At 38.6% G+C, this 20581-nt stretch overlaps 1 protein-coding gene across 2 annotated transcripts in view; it reads right to left on the bottom strand.

Annotated features, from left to right (window-relative positions):
• LOC138982417 (glycylpeptide N-tetradecanoyltransferase 2-like) overlaps positions 1 to 20581 on the bottom strand; it is a 72514-nt gene that overhangs the window by 47512 nt on the left and 4421 nt on the right. The window contains exons 4-13 of one of the 2 annotated variants that reach the window (XR_011460864.1): positions 18607 to 18731; positions 13540 to 13631; positions 12071 to 12187; positions 11449 to 11619; positions 10157 to 10265; positions 9787 to 9858; positions 7669 to 7767; positions 7096 to 7260; positions 6230 to 6367; positions 987 to 5262 (exon numbers count right to left, since the gene is read on the bottom strand). Coding sequence is in view for 1 of the 2 variants with exons in the window: in XM_070355695.1 (XP_070211796.1) it covers positions 5242 to 5262; positions 6230 to 6367; positions 7096 to 7260; positions 7669 to 7767; positions 9787 to 9858; positions 10157 to 10265; positions 11449 to 11619; positions 12071 to 12187; positions 13540 to 13631; positions 18607 to 18731 (1109 nt within the window). In the remaining variant the exon portion in view is untranslated. Of the gene's footprint in view, positions 1 to 27; positions 5263 to 6229; positions 6368 to 7095; positions 7261 to 7668; positions 7768 to 9786; positions 9859 to 10156; positions 10266 to 11448; positions 11620 to 12070; positions 12188 to 13539; positions 13632 to 18606; positions 18732 to 20581 lie in introns of those variants that run through there. The other variant, XM_070355695.1, reaches the window with a different exon arrangement.

Raw genomic sequence — 20581 nt, 5'->3', positions numbered from 1 at the left:
AAAAAAAAAAGATGGATCCAAGTTGCATCGATGTTTACAGAGGTTTATTATCAAACTAAAAATATGGATCAAACAAACAGCACATGCAACACATCATCGTCATCATCACTCACATCATCATCTACAAGTATCACAAGTGTTCTTTCCAATGCAGCTTCAGTCAACAATCATTTGTCTCAGTCACCTGCAGTTCTATACACAGCATATTCATGCAGATACTTGTCATGTGGGATGCTACGCATCGCTTTGATACACACAACGAGTCGTGGCTTTGATACACTCCACAGACAAGTTGCAAAAGTCTTTGTACTTTTGATACTGGTGATTATGTTAGTCTGTGTTTTTGTGTATGTGATCAAGAATGTGTGTGGTGAGTGTGTGTGTGTGTTAAAAAAAGGGGGGGAAGGGGAGAGTTGGTGAAACTGTTTGTTTGATGCAGTACAAGTCACAAATGTATTCCACAATTCAAAACTTCAGTCTATCATTTTTACAAAAACATGACATCCGAACATTTGCCGTATATGAAACATTGCAGCACACGAGAACACAAAAAAACAAGAATCCATGCAGATATTATTAAACAAAATTGAAAAAAAATAAAAAGAATGACAACTCGTATAACTACGCTAATTTTTCAGCAAAGTCAGTCAAAGATTGTACGCTCATCATAAAAAGTACACACTCTTATACATTTAAAATACTGCAACGTTACAATGGTTCTGTTCTGTAAATTGACCACTCATACAAAGTTTAAATGACTTGGCCATGTATTGATTAACTCAAGATGGAGCAAGCCCAGAGCATACAAAGTACATTCTTTCTTTCTTTATTTGGTGTTTTACGTCGTTTTCAACCACGAAGGTTATATCGCGACGGGGAAAGGGGGGGGGGAGATGGGATAGAGCCACTTGTTAATTGTTTCTTGTTCACAAAAGCACTAATCAAAAAATTGCTCCAGGGGTTTGCAACGTAGTACAATATATTACCTTACTGGGAGAATGCAAGTTTCCAGTACAAAGGACTTAACATTTCTTACATACTGCTTGACTAAAATCTTTACAAACATTGACTATATTCTATACAAGAAACACTTAACAAGGGTAAAAGGAGAAACAGAATCCGTTAGTCGCCTCTTACGACATGCTGGGGAGCATCGGGTAAATTCTTCCCCCCAACCCGCGGGGAGTACAAAGTACATTCAAGTGACAACAAATAGCATGGTGTTAGCCTGGATTCTTTGGATTATTAGTAACATTAATGCACAACTTTTTGATGTACATACAGATTGGAACTATAGTCCTACAGAATGATATTTTTTCTCATACATCTGACAAAAATGTATGGGGGGGGGGGGGGAGAAAAACTTACTTTACTCCTGAACAGCATGACGATCTTTTCCACGGCAGACATGTTTTTGAAAAGTTGGTATATGTGCTCTTTTAAATGCATAACAGTTATGCGCTTCCATTGAGCTGTACATTTTGCCCAGAAGTTGATTATGCTCTTGAGGTCTATCAATCCATTTAATCTAAATGATTGAAATTAACCTAAAACCCCTCACATTACATCCTACTCATGGAGATGCAATGATCATTCCCTCTTAAATCTTTGAGCTACCTTTGAGAACCTCTTTGACAAAACACAATACGACTGCAGTTGAATTTCTCTTTTTGTCTTGTTCAGGCTGCTCAATCCTACCTGTAACTCATACACACAAAAGATCGTCTACAAAACATGTGTTTGCCGTCACAACAAAAGGAAACAATGTCTATAACACTTCTCAGCAGACCAAGGGAACCAGCACACAAAATATTTATTTTCTATCACATATAAACACATAACCAACAAGAGAAAAGCAACGGAATCAAAACAAAGTATCTAAGACTTAAAATATATCTGCTATGTTAGGAAAACAATCCACAAGCAGCTACCATTCAGAACCAAAATTAACAGCATATAAACATGATGAAAAATGAAAGTTGGTAGCCTATCTATCATAAGAAAATAAGATAAAAAAATCGCCATGTCACAATGATGAGCTGCTACTACTAGAAACAAAATTATTCCCATTTTTATTTCCCCACAATAAAAGCACAAACAAACAACAAGAAAACCTTTCAAGCAGAACTGACTTTAAAGGTGGTCGTCTACATTTTTGCTTTTTTTCAATAATCTTATGGTTAGATTTCGATACAAAATTATGTCAAATGATGAATGAACCATGGGGAAAAAAATTATTGGAAAAAAATTATTGGAAAAAAATTATATGTAACATTTTTTTTATTTTTGGGTAGCGTGACTCACGCTTCCAATATGTTGTTTTTTGTTTGCTGAAAACATGTGCTTTGCCTAAAAATACTGACCAATCAAATTCATGTCACTATGCTTATAGCCACGCCCAAACAAGTGCAGCAACAGTTTGACACTGGAGCGCTGTCCACGCTTTTTTTTAAACGCACGAAATGCACGGGATTTGAGAGGAGTTTTGCGCTTGGCATTTTCCAAATAAGGATATCCTACTATGAGTACTACGCTGGAATACTACAATGAATTTTCAAACGGCTACACTGGCTTCGTTTTTCCAGATCGAAAGGGGGTGTATTGTTGATATTCGTAGATAATAGACTGCATTTTAATGGTCAAATGGCGATTTCGGTATAAAAATGTAGACAAGGACCTTTAATCATGACAATATTAGCTGTCTGTAACTGTATAAACTGTAATGGTAAAACGCACGACACATGTATTCCTTGCAGCGTCCTCCGATACCGAGTGCTGTGTATCGTCATTTTTGCAACCCTCAACAAGACAATTACAATAAAGAAGAAAATATGCAAGTTTAACATAATCAGATTCAACCCACAGGTACAGCTGTGTATCTCATTCTTCACTTTACCTTTCCTTTCCTTTATCATTAGGATATTTCACTTGCAAGTATTTTTTTTTTTTTAAACAACAATTCATTCAAGAACACTGAATTGCAAAATGAAACACTGAACATCAAAAGCCTGAGCAGACACCTTGGTGAATATATCTTTTAGATCAAGTGTCTGTTCATGATGCACATTAATTGAAGTACCAAGCAGATCTAGCATGGCAAGGATTCACAGACAAAGTTAAATAACAAATGCTCTGCCTTTTTCTTTCCACAACACATGCGAACAGTCGTGAGTATATTTACTTCTATGATTGCTTTAGAAACGCATGACAACCCGTTCTTAGGCTGTAAACAGCATGGTGGTATAATCTGCAATCACAGCGACAATTTGCAACTGGCCTGGTTGGTAACCATGACAATAATTCATCCTCAAAAGGTAGCATACGCAACAACAAATAAATATATAAAAACACTAACCATTCTGTCTACCTAAAGCAAATAAGCACAAGGTTTTATTCCTCCTAAAAATAATTTGCTATGATAGCAATATCTTCCGTTTTCAATCATATATTTTCAAAATTGCGGTGAAATTGAACAAGGCGATGTTCACAACAATGTACGCAGAGATTCCACAACATGTGATAATGAGATTTAAGATAATGCTGAGAGCATACTGTAGCAGACTATCAAAACAAAGCAGGCACAAAGAAAGAGCTGCAAACATTACAAATCCTTCACACAAGCATGTGACTGTTTTCTCTCATGGGCTAAAGTATTTACAGTACAATACAAGTGACAGTCATACATCTATAGACAGAATGGAGCTGCATTTGCATGGAGAGAGTGAAAATGCTTGTAAAAATAAATAAGACACAACTCTCAAAACGTCAACCAGATTGCAGAAGTCCTGTTCATGATCCAAGGGTCATCTCTTGATGTCAAGTTCACACTTACGCAAATAGAGAAACTTATTTTACAACTTGATAACCACTATCAAAACTTTCAATCAAGCTTGTAATTTTAAAGTCGTGTCGTTTTTCACAACAATCTTGTACTTCATGAAAAAACAATGCAGGCAGTCAAACAAAAAGAACATTCAAGCATACTAAAAATATTCTGCCTAACAAAGCCGTTTCATTTCACAGATTAACCAGTTTAATCTGCTTCATCACAAACAAGTCGCGTAAGGCAAAATTACTACATTTAGTCAAGCTGTGGAACTCACAGAATGAAACTGAATGCACTGCATTTTTTCACAATGACCGTAGTCCGCCGCTTGTGCAAAACGCAGTGACACTGACGAGCCTGTTTAGCACGGTAGTGGTTTTGCTGTGCCGTATAGCACGCTTTTCTGTACCTCTCTTCGTTTTAACTTTCTGAGCGTGTTTTTAACCCAAACATATCATATCTATATGTTTTTGGAATCAGTAACCGACAAGGAATAAGATGAACGTAATTTTGGATCGTTTTATAAAAAAAAAATTTTAATTACAATTTTCAGATTTTTAATGACCAACGTCATTAATTAATTTTTAAGCCATCAAGCTGAAATGCAATACCAAAGTCCGGCCTTCGTCGAAGATTGCTTTACAAAAATTTCAATCAATTTGATTGAAAAATGAGGGTGTGACAGTGCCGCCTTAACTTTTACAAAAAGCCGGATATGACGTCATCAAAGACATTTATCGAAAAAATGAGAAAAAAAACGTCTGGGGATATCATACCCAGGAACTCTGTCAAATTTCATAAAGATCAGTCCAGTAGTTTACTCTGAATCACTCTACACACACACACACACACACAGACACACATACACCACGACCCTCGTCTCGATTCCCCCTCTATGTTAAAACATTTAGTCAAAACTTGACTAAATATAACAAACAAAAAAGTGCATGCACACAACACTCATTCCTTCCAAATGTAACTGCTTGAAACACACATGCACACACAAACAGAAAACAGAGAAGAGGGAGCAGAGGCTCTAATTTCAAAACCTAGCAATCTACAGCAGGCTTGTTTTAGGAACTAACCTTCCTGTATTACTGAAACTAGTTTCTATATCAACTTAGAAAGCAGAACTTCCCTATGTTTCATCCTAACAGCAAGCATTCCTCAATGAAATAATTTTTCCCCGTTCATAAAACTACCCCCCCCCCCCCCTTCCAAAAACATGCATCAACAAGCAACCAACAAGATGAACAGAAAGTGGTCCAGGTTCTCCGGCTAGCTGCAGTAGCCGGGTGGATGGAGAGTGTTAAAGGGGTACGCAGTTTCACCTGTGCCCACAAAACAGCTGTAGTGTCAACGAAGCGCTCACGCAAGGTAAAGCTGTCCACGCCATGTACAACGTCACTGTCACTTCACTGTAGAACTAAGCCAACCTGGAACAAAAAAAGTCAGGCTTGAGGTAAGAATTCTTGAATGTACCCAAAGGATACCGTACCTAAGTAACTCCTTGAACAAACAATAAGAAAAGTAAATGCAAATACAACACCTTCGTCATAACTCATATGAATCAGACACAAATTACCTGCACAAATTAATTTTACTGTAGGTTTAAGAAAGTGATCATTTTATTTTGATCTACCAGAACTTGATCTCACTGCGATTTGACAAAAGTTTACCAGACTTGTATAATGTTTGAATGTCAACAAACCATAGAAGTGTGTACACTTTGAATGATTTAGCTTCAAAAACATTCAAGAAATTGACAATTGTCCATTAACACTTTCTACCCCACCGATGTTGCCCAAGTTGTTTTTAGCCGAGACCAGCTGTGCTGCAGCAGGTCACTCAGAATTGTAGTAACTGTGTAGTAACTGTGTATCAACACCATGGAATGCAGGTGTTAGATCGATGTTACAGGAAGCGACTGAAGCTAACAGTCTGAGCGGATATATCCGTACCAGGTCAGATAGAGCCATATAAGTGGGTACCTGGGAGACAATGAGTTAAATGATGTGTACTTGACCCCACCGTGACCTAGAAATTTGAGAGAGGCCAACCTAGGAGTGTGTACAGTTACAAAGCTTTAGCTTCAACAGCATCATTTGTCACGCTGTCCGGTCTAACAGTATAGACGTGTGATCGACAAGAACAAGATGAATAAGGAACCTTTAGCTTCAAGTTTGGACTTCAACCTTTTTCAATCACTCACATACACACAGAAACATTTTCTCAAGAACCAAAAGTTCCCTAGTATTATGAACTTCAACATAAATGGAGTAGCACTCAAATCTCCTCACCCCTCCAGTTCTAACTTAACTTTTCATTTGAATTCATTTGAACACAGAACCATTTCCTCTCACCACATCACCCTATCACATTTTTATTGTTGCCATGACAAACCTTTTTTGCATCCATGGGTGGACACTTCCAGTTGTAGAGGTAATACTGCAGGAAGCCATCGCCCACGCCAAACTTGAGCTTCTCCAAAAACTGCTTGTTCTCCATCAGATCAAGAGCGTTGAACACGTCAAAACCCATCTGCACACAGTTCATCATTTTGTTATGGTACAGTGATACCTGCAATGCAAGGCTTCCCCAATGACACAATACCTCCCAATAGGAGAAAACATTCTGTTATCCCTTTGTCTATAAACATACCTGTCATGAAAGAACACCTGCAATGAAGGGACACTTTTGGTTGGTCCCAAGGTTTTGGCTGTTACCAAAGGTGTGTCTTCATCACAGGTACCACCTTACAAAGAAAAACATCTGGTCTTCCTGTCTGCCCCCAACTGTCACCGAAACAGGAAGCTTCTCAACTTGCTAACGCTGGGACAGAAGCAACAATTGCAGTTGACCAAGCATCCTGTTTTTTTGGTGTTAATCCCTTATACCATGCAGATGTAAAACCCGATTCCATGACCATGAACTAAAACCTGAATATGCAAACTAAGCCCCGCCCCCCTAACCCCCCCCCCCCCCCTCCACATAGACACCACTTACCACATGAAATACTTTCCGCACAAAGTTGGTGGAAAATAATTCTGTGCTTTACTTTCATTTTTAAGAATAATTTTAAGTTTTTTCGATAATTGTATCAAACAACTTTGAAATAACTTTTAGCCCAAAGGTACTGTGCTGCAGCAACTGGAGGATTCACAGTACATTTACAGATACATAGTATGTTAACATACACACAGTACATTAACACACACACTGTACTCTAACACACACACAATTACGCATACACAAATTACTGCACTGACATTTTTGGCGACGACCAGAGCATCCTGCATGAGTTCAAACCAGGGCGTGGCTCCAGACACATTGTAGAACGAGTAGGCTGCTCGCAGCAGCTTGTGGTTGGGGTGGTGCATCACCGTCGATGGAAGTGTGTAGAAACTCACAAAGTCGGTGATCTCACCCTCGCACTGAAACGCAGTAAGGTGTGTGAGAGCTGTGGGTCTTTGATCAGAAGAAAATATGTACACCATGAAGCTGTAGAAGGGTTTTGAATGTAACATTCTGTAATGTGCGCGCACACGCACACTCACATAGAGCTACAAAACAGAGCACAGCATAATCTTGCTATACAATAAGATGGATATTGTGAAATTCAGTATTGACTGTTTAACTCTTTTTTTTTTAAGTTACAAAAGCGCTATTATGTAATGTACATTATTGTGTTCTAAAGCAGGTACATGTAATATCAAATGCTTCAGCTCAGCAGCAAGACAAATTGCAAACATTTTTGAAAACACTGACCATCTGTGAACCAAATCAAACAAGAAGTACAGACAATTATGAATCAACTAAACCCCAACAGATTCAGCCCTTACCTCCACCACAAAGCTGTCAACAATGTTTTCTCGAGGAATGAACCAGTGACGGAATTCTTCTTCTGAGAACACTGGCGCCAAGTCAAACTTCTGCATATACTGAAGAAGAGAAAAAGAAGCAATCAAGTACATGGATTACATGTTAACCAGACATTAGCTCGCACAAAAAAGCTTGAGGAACTAAGGTTGCGAAACAATCAAATAAATCAAGCAGTAAAATGAAACAGACAAAAAACACTATCAGAACTTACAGAAGACGTCTTAACTTTTTCGCGACGCGCCGCCCGAATACAAGCGTTCACTGATCATGCCGTTGTCAGCACGCCGCCAGAATCCGTGCGTAAGTCGCTTCGCCTCACACCGCCTTAATAGTAGCGTTGGAAGTGGAAAATACCACGCTGGGGATTTTCCATACGAAAACCCACGTCATAGGTTCAGAGGTCGGCTGCATTACCATACGCGACAAATAACTCCCAGAACAGTTGATTTCATTGGTTAGTTTGGATACTACAGGTCATTGACGGGACCAACCCATGCCTTAGTTTCATATTTAGGATTCCAAAATGTCGCGAGTTGTCAGTGTTGTTGCGAAGCGAAGCGGCGTGCAGAAGGAAGGTAGTGACTGTGTGTGCATGAAACAGTGGTGTTGTGATAGATGGATAAGTGAGTGATGAGGGTGAATGAGTTAGCCAAATCAAGAGCTCGAGGTGTCAATGCTACTTTGGCCAAAACCCAATGCAAGCGGACGGACGCGATTCTGGTGCCGGGAATGTTCTGTGGCCACATGGCTGTGGCGCTTTGTGTTGAGCCGTGCTTCGAAGTGTGGCACACAAAGAAGGATGTTCTCCGTGCATAAACCGAGTTCTAAACAAGTCATTTATACAAAAACTGTAAATACTGTGACAGCAAGTGTTTCTTTTCTTCTATGGATAAAACCCAACGCAATGGGACTCGATTCTGGTGCCTGGAATGTGGTGTGGCGTTTTGCGTTGAGCTGTGCTCTGTGGCACTGTAAATACTGTGACAGCAAGTGTTTCTTTTCTTCTACATGGATATATTCATCATAGTCATCACCCAGTCATCTCATTGTATCATTCAGGTTAGTAAATTCTTTTTTGAGTATTCACTAACAACATTTTGTGCATATTTTCAAACATGTCTGTAGTATTTATGTGGTGCCTCTGGACTTTTTTTTATTTAAATTGTTGACATTTTCAATAGCATACCACACAAACACAACAAGCCTTTTGACAAATACAAAGTACATTTCTGAAACAATGAAAGATCTTTCTTTAATTGTGTGCAAAAAGTAAGTCTCCACATGTACTAGTTTTTTTACAATATTTTTTTCAAAATACAATATTTTTTTCAAAATACAATATTTTTTTCAAAATTTTCAAATTTTGGTTGTCAGCAGGCTATTTATTGACATTTTCAATAGCATACCACACAAACACAACAAGCCTTTTGACAAATACAAAGTACATTTCTGAAACAATGAAAAATCTTTCTTTAATTGTGTGCAAAAAGTAAATCCCCACATGTACTAGTTTTTTTACAATATTTTTTTCAAAATACAATATTTTTTTCAAAATGTCCCAATTTTGGTTGTCAGCAGGCTATTTATATGCTTTGGCGCATGCGTTCTGAGTGTATAGTCATGTCATAGGGTGGACGTGTTGAAAGAGTTAACCGTCACCGGATCACGCTTTGGACTACACAGTCCGGATGATGTGGATCGTGTACGACCCATCCTTTCCAAAGAAGGATTCAATGTAAAAAGTATGAGTCGTACACGACCCATGCCATCCGAATAGGAATAAACGTTTTGCCGCCTCTTTGCAGAGTATGGGTCGTACACGACCCACGCCAACCAAATAAGGGACGACCCATATCATTCAGACTGTGTAGTTCAAATTACGTCATCGTTTATTTGTTTGTTTACAAAGATAATCTTTCAAACGTTGGGCAATAGGAAGGTCGTATGATGATTGGAGATTACATGAAGTCTCAATAAAAAAACTCCAAATAGTTTCAGAGATAAAGACAATTTTGTGAGGCTCTGGGTCGTGGACGACCCACGGTGAAGGTTAATATGCAACTGAATAAAACACTTACCCTAGACAGTAGACTGAAGGCATCAGCTACATCAGCTGGTGTGAATTTTCTGAATCCTGGTGTTTTTGGCATCTGAAACAACAATTTACTTCATTAAGTGATGCCACTCTGCTGCCTTCTAGTCTTTTTCTTCTTCTAATCAACGGAACAGACAAAGGCAAAGTCCAGCCTTACTTTAGCAAAATAATTTCTTACTTGAGATGTCAAAAAATGTGCCACAAATCATTCAAGTCAAAAGGAAAGCCCTTTTCATTGCTATAAAATGTTTTTGAGTCTAAAACACTTCCTAAGCTCCTTTGCATCTTTGTAAAATCTCATGACAAATAGACTGAGAGAATGAACAGGAAGAAAGGATGAAGAAAATACTTACATCTGGCAGCTTATACAGTTTGAGCGTTCTTTGCATAGTCATGTTACGACTGAGGTGTGAAAACTTCACCTCAATCAGTTTCCGGGGGTTGAGAGATCTATGCCAATATCTGCAACACGGGTGAAACACGACCAATATATTTTCCTCAAACATGTTTTCTGTCAGAGCAAGTCAAGCACAGGAATAGCAGCAAATCCCTGATACAAACATCACAGATGAAATGCTAGTCAGACAGTTGAGCTGAGGAGGATTTCAAATATTGATGAAACCTGCAAGACATTTACCCTACCGCGGCACTTGTGCATGCCTCATGAATTTCATGTGTACAACACAACCATTCACAGCTCATTGTCTCTCTTCCATATACATTCAGGTTGCATCTCAAGTGTCAGAGAGATCACAGTTGAAGACAAATAAAAGAGAACTACACCTTGCAGAAGTAGTCCATCTTATAAACATTTCATTTCTTCGCTTGGGATTATCTAACTTTGGAACTTTAGCAGTCTGATGTGTCCATTTTAAACAAGAATTAGCTGATACTATTGATAATGACTTCAAGTGAAACCTAAAAGTAGAAACGCTTACCTCATGATGTACCCAGAAAACACTTACCTCAAGATATACCATATTTGACGGACTACAAGCCGCGACTTTAAAAAAATAAATAAATTGCATTGCGGCTTATAAAAAGATGCGGCTAAAACGCTACCTAAACTTGAATAGCATTCACCTAATGGAAGTCGCCGCGGATTTTCATTTCGCTCGATTAGCGATTACCGCTACTTTATTAGCTCTCTACTCAAGACTCAGCGCTTTTCTCTTTCTTTCGCGAATCTTCGTTTGTCAACAAGTCGTCGTGACAAGATGGCGTACAGAGAAACACCTGATGTATCAGGATCTCGCGCGCGCGAGATTTCGGTTTTTTTGTGTCTCGCGATAGTTGGAGGAGCGAGAACCGCCATGTTGTGTTTTCGTCTGCTCGAAATGTGCGCAAAAGTCGTAAATCATCCCAAAAAAAGCTTATTCCGGGCGGGACTACATGTGTGTGTTGGTTACAAATTGTGTGTGTGATATTTTTCTTCAAACTTTTTCACTTTTCTTCTTTGTTTCACTTGTTTATTCTCGGAGCCAATTTCGCCAAATACCGTACTTTCGTTTGCCTGGTTGTTTTGATTGATTGACACGATCTGATTATATTTTTTTTCGACGGCGGCTAATACAGTGACGTGGCCTATACGTGGCTCGTCCCAATTTTATTTTTAAAAGTCGGGGGTGCGGCAGAAAAGACTTACCTACAAGATGATACAGGTTTGGGTAATACAACCCCAGCTGTGTACACTGCTTGGAAGAGCCCTTGCTGGTGAACCCTCCTGGTGATCTCCTTGATCAAGACGGGTGCCACTCGCTTTGAACGCAGTTTCTTGTGCACGCACAAAAAATTGATTTCCACCATCCTCTTTGTTCTGTCCACAAAAAGTAAAACACATTTGCAGATATCTTCCAAAAGATTTTAACAATGTCATTTTCTATGCATGTCAATATATTTTAACTGTTTGTACCAATCTATTGCAACTAATGATAATCTGAATTGTGTTTTTTAACACTTAGTACCCCACCTATGTTGACCAATTTTGTTTTTTAGCCGAAACCAGCTGTGCTGCAGCAGATCACTCAGAATAGTAGTAACTGTGTACCAACACGCTGGAATGCAGGCATTAGATCGACGTTACAGGAAGCGACTGAAGCTAACAGTCTGAGCAGATATATCCGTACCTGGTCAGATAGAGACATATGAGTGGGTACGGGTATATCCGTACCTCGGAGACAATGAGAACACTTAAATCACAAGTCACCCAATTCTGCCCCACACATCTGTATCTGCCAGCACATGCTGCATGTCCTTGGGTTGTTTACCTGTTGTAGATTTTGATGTTGGCTGGTACGGCACTGATGAAGCCAACCAGCTTTTTACTCTTGACCACTCGCACCCCACAGTGCCAGACCCGCAACCAGCCTGGGGGCTGCAAAGCCCTGTGAAGACATCAACCTCAGTCATCAGCACAAACTTACTCTCTCACAGTGAGTAAAACTAGTATTACTACAGTGGAACCCCCCTTTCTTCTTCTTCTGCGTTCGTGAGCTGAAACTCCCACGTACACTCGTGTTTTTTGCATTAGTGGAATTTTACGTGTATGACCGTTTTTTACCCCGCCATTTAGGCAGCCATACGCCGTTTTCGGAGGAAGCATGCTGGGTATTTTCGTGTTTCTATAACCCACCGAACTCTGACATGGATTACAGGATCTTTTTCGTGCGCACTTGGTCTTGTGCTTGCGTGTACACACGGGGGTGTTCGGACACCGAGGAGAGTCTGCACACAAAGTTGACTCTGAGAAATAAATCTCTCGTCGAACGTGGGGACGAACTCACGCTGACAGCGGCCAACTGGATACAAATCCAGCGCGCTACCGACTGAGCTACATCCCCGCCCTGAACCCCCCTTTCAAGACCTAAAACAATCTGAGAAAATTAGGCCTAAAGGAGGGGGTCTTAAAATGGGTGTAAATTGACAGAAAGTCTGAGAAAACAGGGTATCAAAAGGGAGGGAGTCTTAACTTGGGGGGTCTTTAAGGGGGTGGGGGGGGGGTGGGGTTGTGGTGGAGGTACCTTTAAAAGGCTCAAGAGGACTTAAGCATTATATCATATAAATACAAGTGAAAGACTGTTTATGGACAGTAAAAGTTCATCCTTACAACAACAATGATCTTGTTAGTGTTGCACTGTTGTTTCAATTCTGTTAGCAGCTAAATCCAAAACTAATCAAAATTAAAATGTTTAGTGGGTCATACCTATTTAATGATATCTCACATGAAAAAACACACACACACACACACACCCCCCCCCCCCCCAAAAAAAAAAAATAATAACTGCATTTGATTTGACTTGACTGGTAAGCCTGAAAGAGTAACAAGTTTGTGTAAGAACCAGCATGTGTATTAGTACAGAAAGACTGGTTTGAACTGTGGATAGTTCAATTACCTATACCTATGCTGCAAATTGATACAAGCAACATATTGCTATGATAGTAAACAAACAAAAATAAAGGATGAGTTACTTACTCTCTGTGCATGCAGCTGAATTATTGTGCATGCTTAGCATCAGTATTTAAGTACAGTCAAACCTGTCTATAACGACCACCCAAAGGACTTATCAACATGCGGTTGCTATGGAAAGGTGAATAATATAGAGGTAGGCTCTTTTTTGCCAAGTGGTTGCTTTCGAGAGGTAGTCGCAAGGGCAGGTTCGACAGTAACATCTAAACAGCTGATAATAATATAAGCCTACAGGAAGAGGTTCTGATGTATCCGTTCTTGTCAACTTACCACTGTAAGAACTCTGGTGAGTAGTCAAACCTAAACATGTTGTCATCATCTTCCACATAGTTCTCGTTCAGTAACGTGTACAGCTCCTTCAGCTGAAAAAAAAGACAAGAGTTGTAACTGATGCGCCAATGATATTAAATGTTTCAAAGTTAGAGTTCTACCCAGACCTGGGAACCCCTGTTTAGCACTTCGAGTATTCTCAAACAAACTTGGTGTATTTTCAGAAAAATGAGCGTACGCCACACAGCGTTTGAACATCCATGATTAAAACATGCCTCACACGCGTCCGTCACACCGTTAATTAAGTTTACCTATACATTTAAAACAAATGCTTTTTTCAATGTTTACTGACAAAAACTGTAATCATGTGACAAAATACTGGATCGGCTTCGAGATGGGCGTGTGAAGAAAAGTTGTCTAGGAATTTTTATCGTCTTATTTTTTCCCCACTGACCGTACTGATCGTATTCTCGACAATCATGCGTACAAAATACGGCAAAATCATATGGGTTCCCAGGTCTGTCTACCCCAGCTCAGAAAATCATACATGTATGTAAAAGACCAGGGCCTGAATGCATAGGCCCTCCATACTTTTAGGATTTCATAGCGCTGTGGAGCGCATAGCTATGAAACGCACTATAGAACTCAGCGGTCCGCATGCATGAGGTCAAATAGTGCCTGCAATAGCTAAGAGCGGCTCTATTTTTAACACGTAGATAGTGGCGGGGATTCCCCGTCATCCTGTGTCTCTGCGCATGCGTCAAGCTTTGTGATACTTCGCGGCGGGTCAGTTTTACACCATTTGTCGCTGACAGTTTGGAAAGCCTGTCTCCTGATAAAACTTGGCTTTCGTGGTTTGGAAACTATATCCATTCCGGTACCCTCGCCATAAAGGTATAAGTCACTCTCTTGCTGGTTCTGCATGCTGTGTTTGATGTTATAAATTCCCGTATTATTATTATTATTATCATTATTATTATGTACCGCGATCAGTTCGCCACACACATCTTGAAAAGATCCGCACGCGTAAAAACTGACCCAAAGTCAAGATAACCCGCAGAACCGGCGGCAATGCACCCTTTCGATTCGGCAGTTCGATTTGCTCTTACAGTTCATCCGTGATTGCAAGAATGTCCTGCCGATGAAAGCGGAATTTTCTGTACAGTTCCACGTCGTCGTAACGATTCAGTGGATGTAGGCGGTCAAGAAAGATCCGGTTGCTTCTCAAATTTCTTCTCATCCTGAATCGGCATGAAAGCAGCCGCCATTTTAAACGCTCCAATAGCCGGTTCCATAACTCTTATTGGAAGGAGGGGCCTGCTATAACTTTCTGGATGGCATAAGGCTCTATGCGCGGTCCATGCATTAGAAATAAGAGACTTTATGGAGTCCACAGACTTTATTGCAGTGACGTCATCAATTTAGGCTCCTATGGAGGGGCTATGCATTCCGGTCCAGCACTTTTTAGTACTGGTATACCAGCAGTGTGAACCATTCTTTTCTGTTTAACTCGTTGTCTGGCAATTTTTACACAGCTGACAGCACTCATACTTAGAGATAAAAGACACATAAAACACTTTGTCTCTCACTCCGCAATAGCAAAAGCCCGAAGATGATCAGCATTCAGAAGGTTTTGTTGATAAGGACTTGTTTGACTCTGATGAGGTTGGTACTCTAATAGGTGAGCGGGCCTCACAGGATAATAATACTAATAACCTTGGTTTTAAATTGATTGATTTTTGTAAAATGACTGGCTTAGTTATTGCTAATGGTAGAGTTGGCGATGATACAGGGGTTGGTAAATGCACATGTAAGGATAAGAGCGTTGTTGATTATTGCATCCTGTCAAAAGATTTGTTCTCGAAAGTTAATTATTTTTCTGTGATGGAATTTTGTGAAATGTATTCTGATGTACACTGTCCTGTTGTTTTGCATTTATTAAAACATAATGAAGTACGCGCTAATGATCGCCTAGCAGAAGTTGTGAAAAAAAACAAAAATGAAGATTTGCTGTCTAAAGGTAGAGAAAAGGATAACAAGTACACAAAACCAAAATGGGACAATAACAATGGGACCAAGTTAGCTTTTGTAGTTAATCTGAATGAGGATGATATTTATACTGTTGAAACTAAATTACAAAATATGCTAGCTACAAGTGAGAGTACGACAACAGATGACGTTGATAGTGTTACTAATAAGATTTGTGATATTTTAAATTGTTCTGCTGAGAAAATCGGTGTAATTAAAAAACAAAAATTTATGAAAAAGCCACGTTCAAAGAAATTTAAACTACAACAACCATGGTTTAGTGCAATTTGCAAAGAGAAAAGAAAAATATTTTTACATGCAAAAAACAAAGCAAGACGGTTTAAAAATGTGTTCAATGAAGATGAAAAAAAGAGTGCTTTTAAAGAATACAAAAAGACAATAAAAAAGGAATGCAAGTCGTATCATAATGAGTTCGTTAAAACTTTGAGAAAGTTAAGAAGTACTGACCCGAAAGCATACTGGAATCTTCTAAATAAAAATAAAAAGAATAATTCCAAAACTAACTATCCAACTTGTTCTGAGTTTTTCGAACATTTCACTAAACTACAAGAGTGTGATGAAAATGATATGGATGATAGTAATGAACATTTAAATGAAGCAAGTAATGAATTTCTTAATGCGCCTTTTACAAAGGAGGAAGTTATCAAATGTATAGACAAGCTAAAAAACAATAAGGCATGCGGTCAGGATAAAATAATTAATGAGTATTTAAAAGCGTCACATGATCGAATGATTGATATTTATGTATTGTTGTTTAATGTTGTTTTGCAGTCAGGAAAGGTTCCAACACAATGGGCCGTAGGTGAAATTATTCCATTGTACAAAAATAAAGGCTCTCAAGCTGACCCCACAAATTATAGAGGAATTACTATACTCAGCTGCTTCGGAAAACTTTTCAGTGCAATTTTAAATGATAGGTTATCAAACTTTTTGGAGAGTAATAACAAATTAGGTCAAGAACAAACAGGTTTTCGCACAGGTTTTTCAACACTAGACCATGTTTTTACTTTGCATTGTATATTAAACTTTTTTCTCAACAAAAAGAAGCGACTGTTTTGTGCATTTGTAGACTATGAAAAAGCGTTTGATAAAGTTCGCCGTGCATTTCTATGGGAGAAATTAGTTAGTTCTGATGTTAATGGGAAGTTTTTAAAAACTGTAAGAAATTTGTATGAAAATGCCAAATCTTGTGTTAAAGTTAATAGTGAGTGTTCTGGATATTTTCCCAGTTTGTGTGGAGTTAGACAAGGGGAAAACTTGTCACCGTTGTTTTTTGCTCTATTTTTAAATGATCTAAAGCCTTTTCTGTTGGAAAACAGTAATGGTTTACAATCTATGTCAAGAGAGGCTATTGTGGCTGGAATGGATGATACGGATGTAAATGCTTTGTTTCAAATGTTTTTATTACTGTATGCGGATGATACTGTGATCTGCTCAGAGTCGGAAAAAAACCTGCAAGAATGTTTAAACAAAATGAACGAATACTGTTTAAAATGGCGTCTAAATATTAATGTAAACAAAACGAAAGTTATAGTTTTTTCCAGAGGTAAAATTAGAAATAAACCACTGTTTACGTACAATGGCAATTTAATCGAAGTAGTGTTTGATGTAATGTACTTGGGCCTTAAGATTAATTATAATAATACATTTTCAGTCGCACAGAAGAATCTATATGATCGTGCCTCAAGGGCAATGTTTGTTCTTTTGCGCACTTGTAGACAATTGTCACTACCTGTGGACATACAAGTTGACCTGTTCGATAAAATGATTGCTCCAATTTTATTGTATGGATGTGAAGTATGGGGTTTTGGTTCCTGTGAACTTGCTACTAAACTTCAATTGCGTTTTTATAAAATTGTTTTCAAACTAAAAAAATCAACTCCAAATGCTATGATATTTGGTGAACTTGGAAGATATCCACTAGATGTTAATATGAAATGTAGAATGCTTTGCTATTGGTATAAACTGATTAGTCCTATTCATAAAAATAAATTTTCAAGTATTGTGTATTGCTTTACTTATAGATTGTATATCAACAAGATGATTGAATCCAAGTACTTATGTTTCATTGAAAAAACCTTAAATGAAATTGGTCTCTCTGGCCTTTGGACTTCTCAAGAAAATATTCAATACTCAAGCACATGGTTTAAAAAGAAAGTAAAAAGAAGTCTATATGACCAGTATATCCATAAATGGTTTACAGAAATTGGAACAAAAAATATGTTTTGGAATTATCGAATGTTCAAAGATATTTTTGCATGTGAAGACTACGTCACAACCCTGCCATATCAGCAATGTGTTTCAATGATGAAGTTTAGAACATTAAACAACAATTTACCTGTACAGAAAGAACGTTATCTTAACATCCCGAGGTCAGAAAGAACTTGCACCAAATGTGTATCGCATGACATAGGTGATGAATTCCATTATTTATTTGTCTGTGATTTTTTCAAAGAAGAAAGAGCTGAGTTGTTACCACCTTACTATTGGAAAAAACCTAATGCACTTAAATTTAAAAAGTTGTTTGCTACTAAGAAAAAGAAATTGCTAAAGAATATTTTGGACTTTACTAATAGAATTTGTAACAGTTTTTCATAATTTTTATTTTTTTATTTTCTATTTATTTATTATATTAGCATATATCATGATTGTATTGATTGTATTTATTGTTCAAAATGCCCCCATGGGTTATGGACCAATAAACTTGAACTTGAACTTGAACTTGAACTTGTTTAACTCGTTGTCTGGCAATTTTTACACAGCTGACAGCACTCATACTTAGAGATAAAAGACACATAAAACACTTTGTCTCTCACTCCGCAATAGCAAAAGCCCGAGGTCAAAGGAGTGCAGTCTGAAAAGCATTCGCGGAATGTTTTTTTAAACCTGGTATTCAGATGAACCCAGTAAAATTCAAACACACACACATAGTTTCCAGCAGAAAGACATACACACGGATAGGCAAGAATAATAATAGAGATAGGCAAGAAGAAGAATAGACAAAAAAACAAAGCTCACAATGAGAGGGTCACTAATGTCCAGCGTGTCCCAACAAAACCCAGCAGGCAAGGACAGGGGTTCCGCTCGTATCTCTCCCATTGGCTTGTCAGGCTCTATCTCGTCGTTTCCGTCTATCACTTCATCTGAAATATAGCCACCACAGACAACTCTCAGTTCACTTGCATGTGAGTTGTTCTTTGCTACTGGTCACAAGTGGGGGTCAGCTCACACGGACGCATTTTTCAATACAGTCTAGGGGAGAAACTGGTCACAAAGCACCCAGTACATGCCAGAGAGATAGGAGAATCGGCACAATCAAAGAAAATACCAAAATCATTCAATAGATATGGAAATATTAAGATTTACTGTGAAAATGCTAGCAAAAATGGCGTCCAAAAACGGGAACGCACACTTGATGCGTCTTTGAAGACTTACCTCCCGTTCTGTGTTGTTGATAATAGTCGTGTTTGTGCTGTTTTTGTTGAAATAGTATCTTATAAAACTGATGAAGTTCTTGAAATGTTGCAAATTATTGTTGTCTTTGTGAAATGCGAGAGTGTTCTGAGACGTAATCTGCATACGGCTGATGTCCCACATAGGATACCCCAAATTCGATCAGCGTTTCACTCCAAATGAGCTTCATAGTAGAAAAGCAGATTCACTACCCAAAACACTGCATAACAGATCTACAAGACTGAGCCAGAATCATTGAAATTTACTTCCTGTATAAAATATTGCAATCAAATTTGCTCACGCCGTCCCACATGCAACGCAGGTTACCTTCGCCTTCGATTCAAAGTAACTCCACGCTAACTGAATTACCATCGAAACGCAGATAACGAACTGATTCAGAGATTACACGCCACACATTTACGATATTTTACACACAAATTTCAACTGTGTTGTTTCGCGATAAACAGCCATAAACAAACAAATGTGGCGTCGTCACGTCACTTCGGAAGGAGAAACGCAGGTTACCAAGAGATTGTTTCCGATACCTATTGGATTAAAATCATCGTTTTTCACGAATGAAGGCAGATCTGGTGAGTTGGAAACTGTCTATGAATGTTTCATTTAATGTCAAATGCGTACATTCTTGTCGATATTGTTACCTTTGGGCTCATAAATTAAGTCAATGGTCGTGTTTTCGTAAAGTGACTTTTGTCGGCATAGAACTTACTGTGCTTTGATCATTGACTGAGAAGAATCTTCTGATGACACTAGTTCATTTCACTACGCGACTGCAGATCTGCAAGGAAACTTATGGCAGGGGAAATAAGCTTAACTGAAGACGAATAAGCGGAGTAACTGTTCTTCAACGGATTGCTCTCACTGATCTAAATATTTAGATCTTGTCGTCTGCTAGTAAGTAGTCTTCAGTCGTGTGAAATTCACATCTATTTCGACTGTGTGTATCGATCCGTGTAGTGAAATGTTGATCTTTGATGATTTGGCAACATAACTTCGCTACATGTGCTTCGAGTGTATCTCCCCGTTAACCATTTGAACACGTCTTTTACTGAACAAAACCATGTTTTGACAGCCCAGACGGGGAGGATCCTCGATAGCTCACAGGGTATGTAATGTTTTCCGCCGTTTTTTTTAAAGAATCCTTTCAAATTTACTATTCCAAAAGTACCCTATGACACGACTCGAGTGGCAAAGAACATTCTCTGCAATTCCCGTCTCAGTCCGTGCAGCTGTTTCGGGTCCTATCGTCATCATACAAACATACACACAAAAACCAGCTTTAAAAATTAGATTATGTAAGAACCATGTGAACCAGTGATTTGTTCATATGTACATCAGATACTACAGTATTTCTGCTTTATGAAAAGCTATATTTCAAAAACAAAACTAGAGATTTGAATTTTGACCACTTTTCCCCCTTTCTGTCACCAGTACTGAAGAACAACTCATGTCATAGAGTACTTAATTTCACAAAAAGACACAGCAGGCCATTTAACTGGAAGGCATGTCTAAAATGCTATTA

The sequence above is a fragment of the Littorina saxatilis genome, linkage group LG12 (assembly GCF_037325665.1).
Source record: "Littorina saxatilis isolate snail1 linkage group LG12, US_GU_Lsax_2.0, whole genome shotgun sequence".
NCBI lineage: Eukaryota > Metazoa > Mollusca > Gastropoda > Littorinimorpha > Littorinidae > Littorina > Littorina saxatilis.
This window is presented reverse-complemented; position numbering and strand designations above follow the sequence as displayed.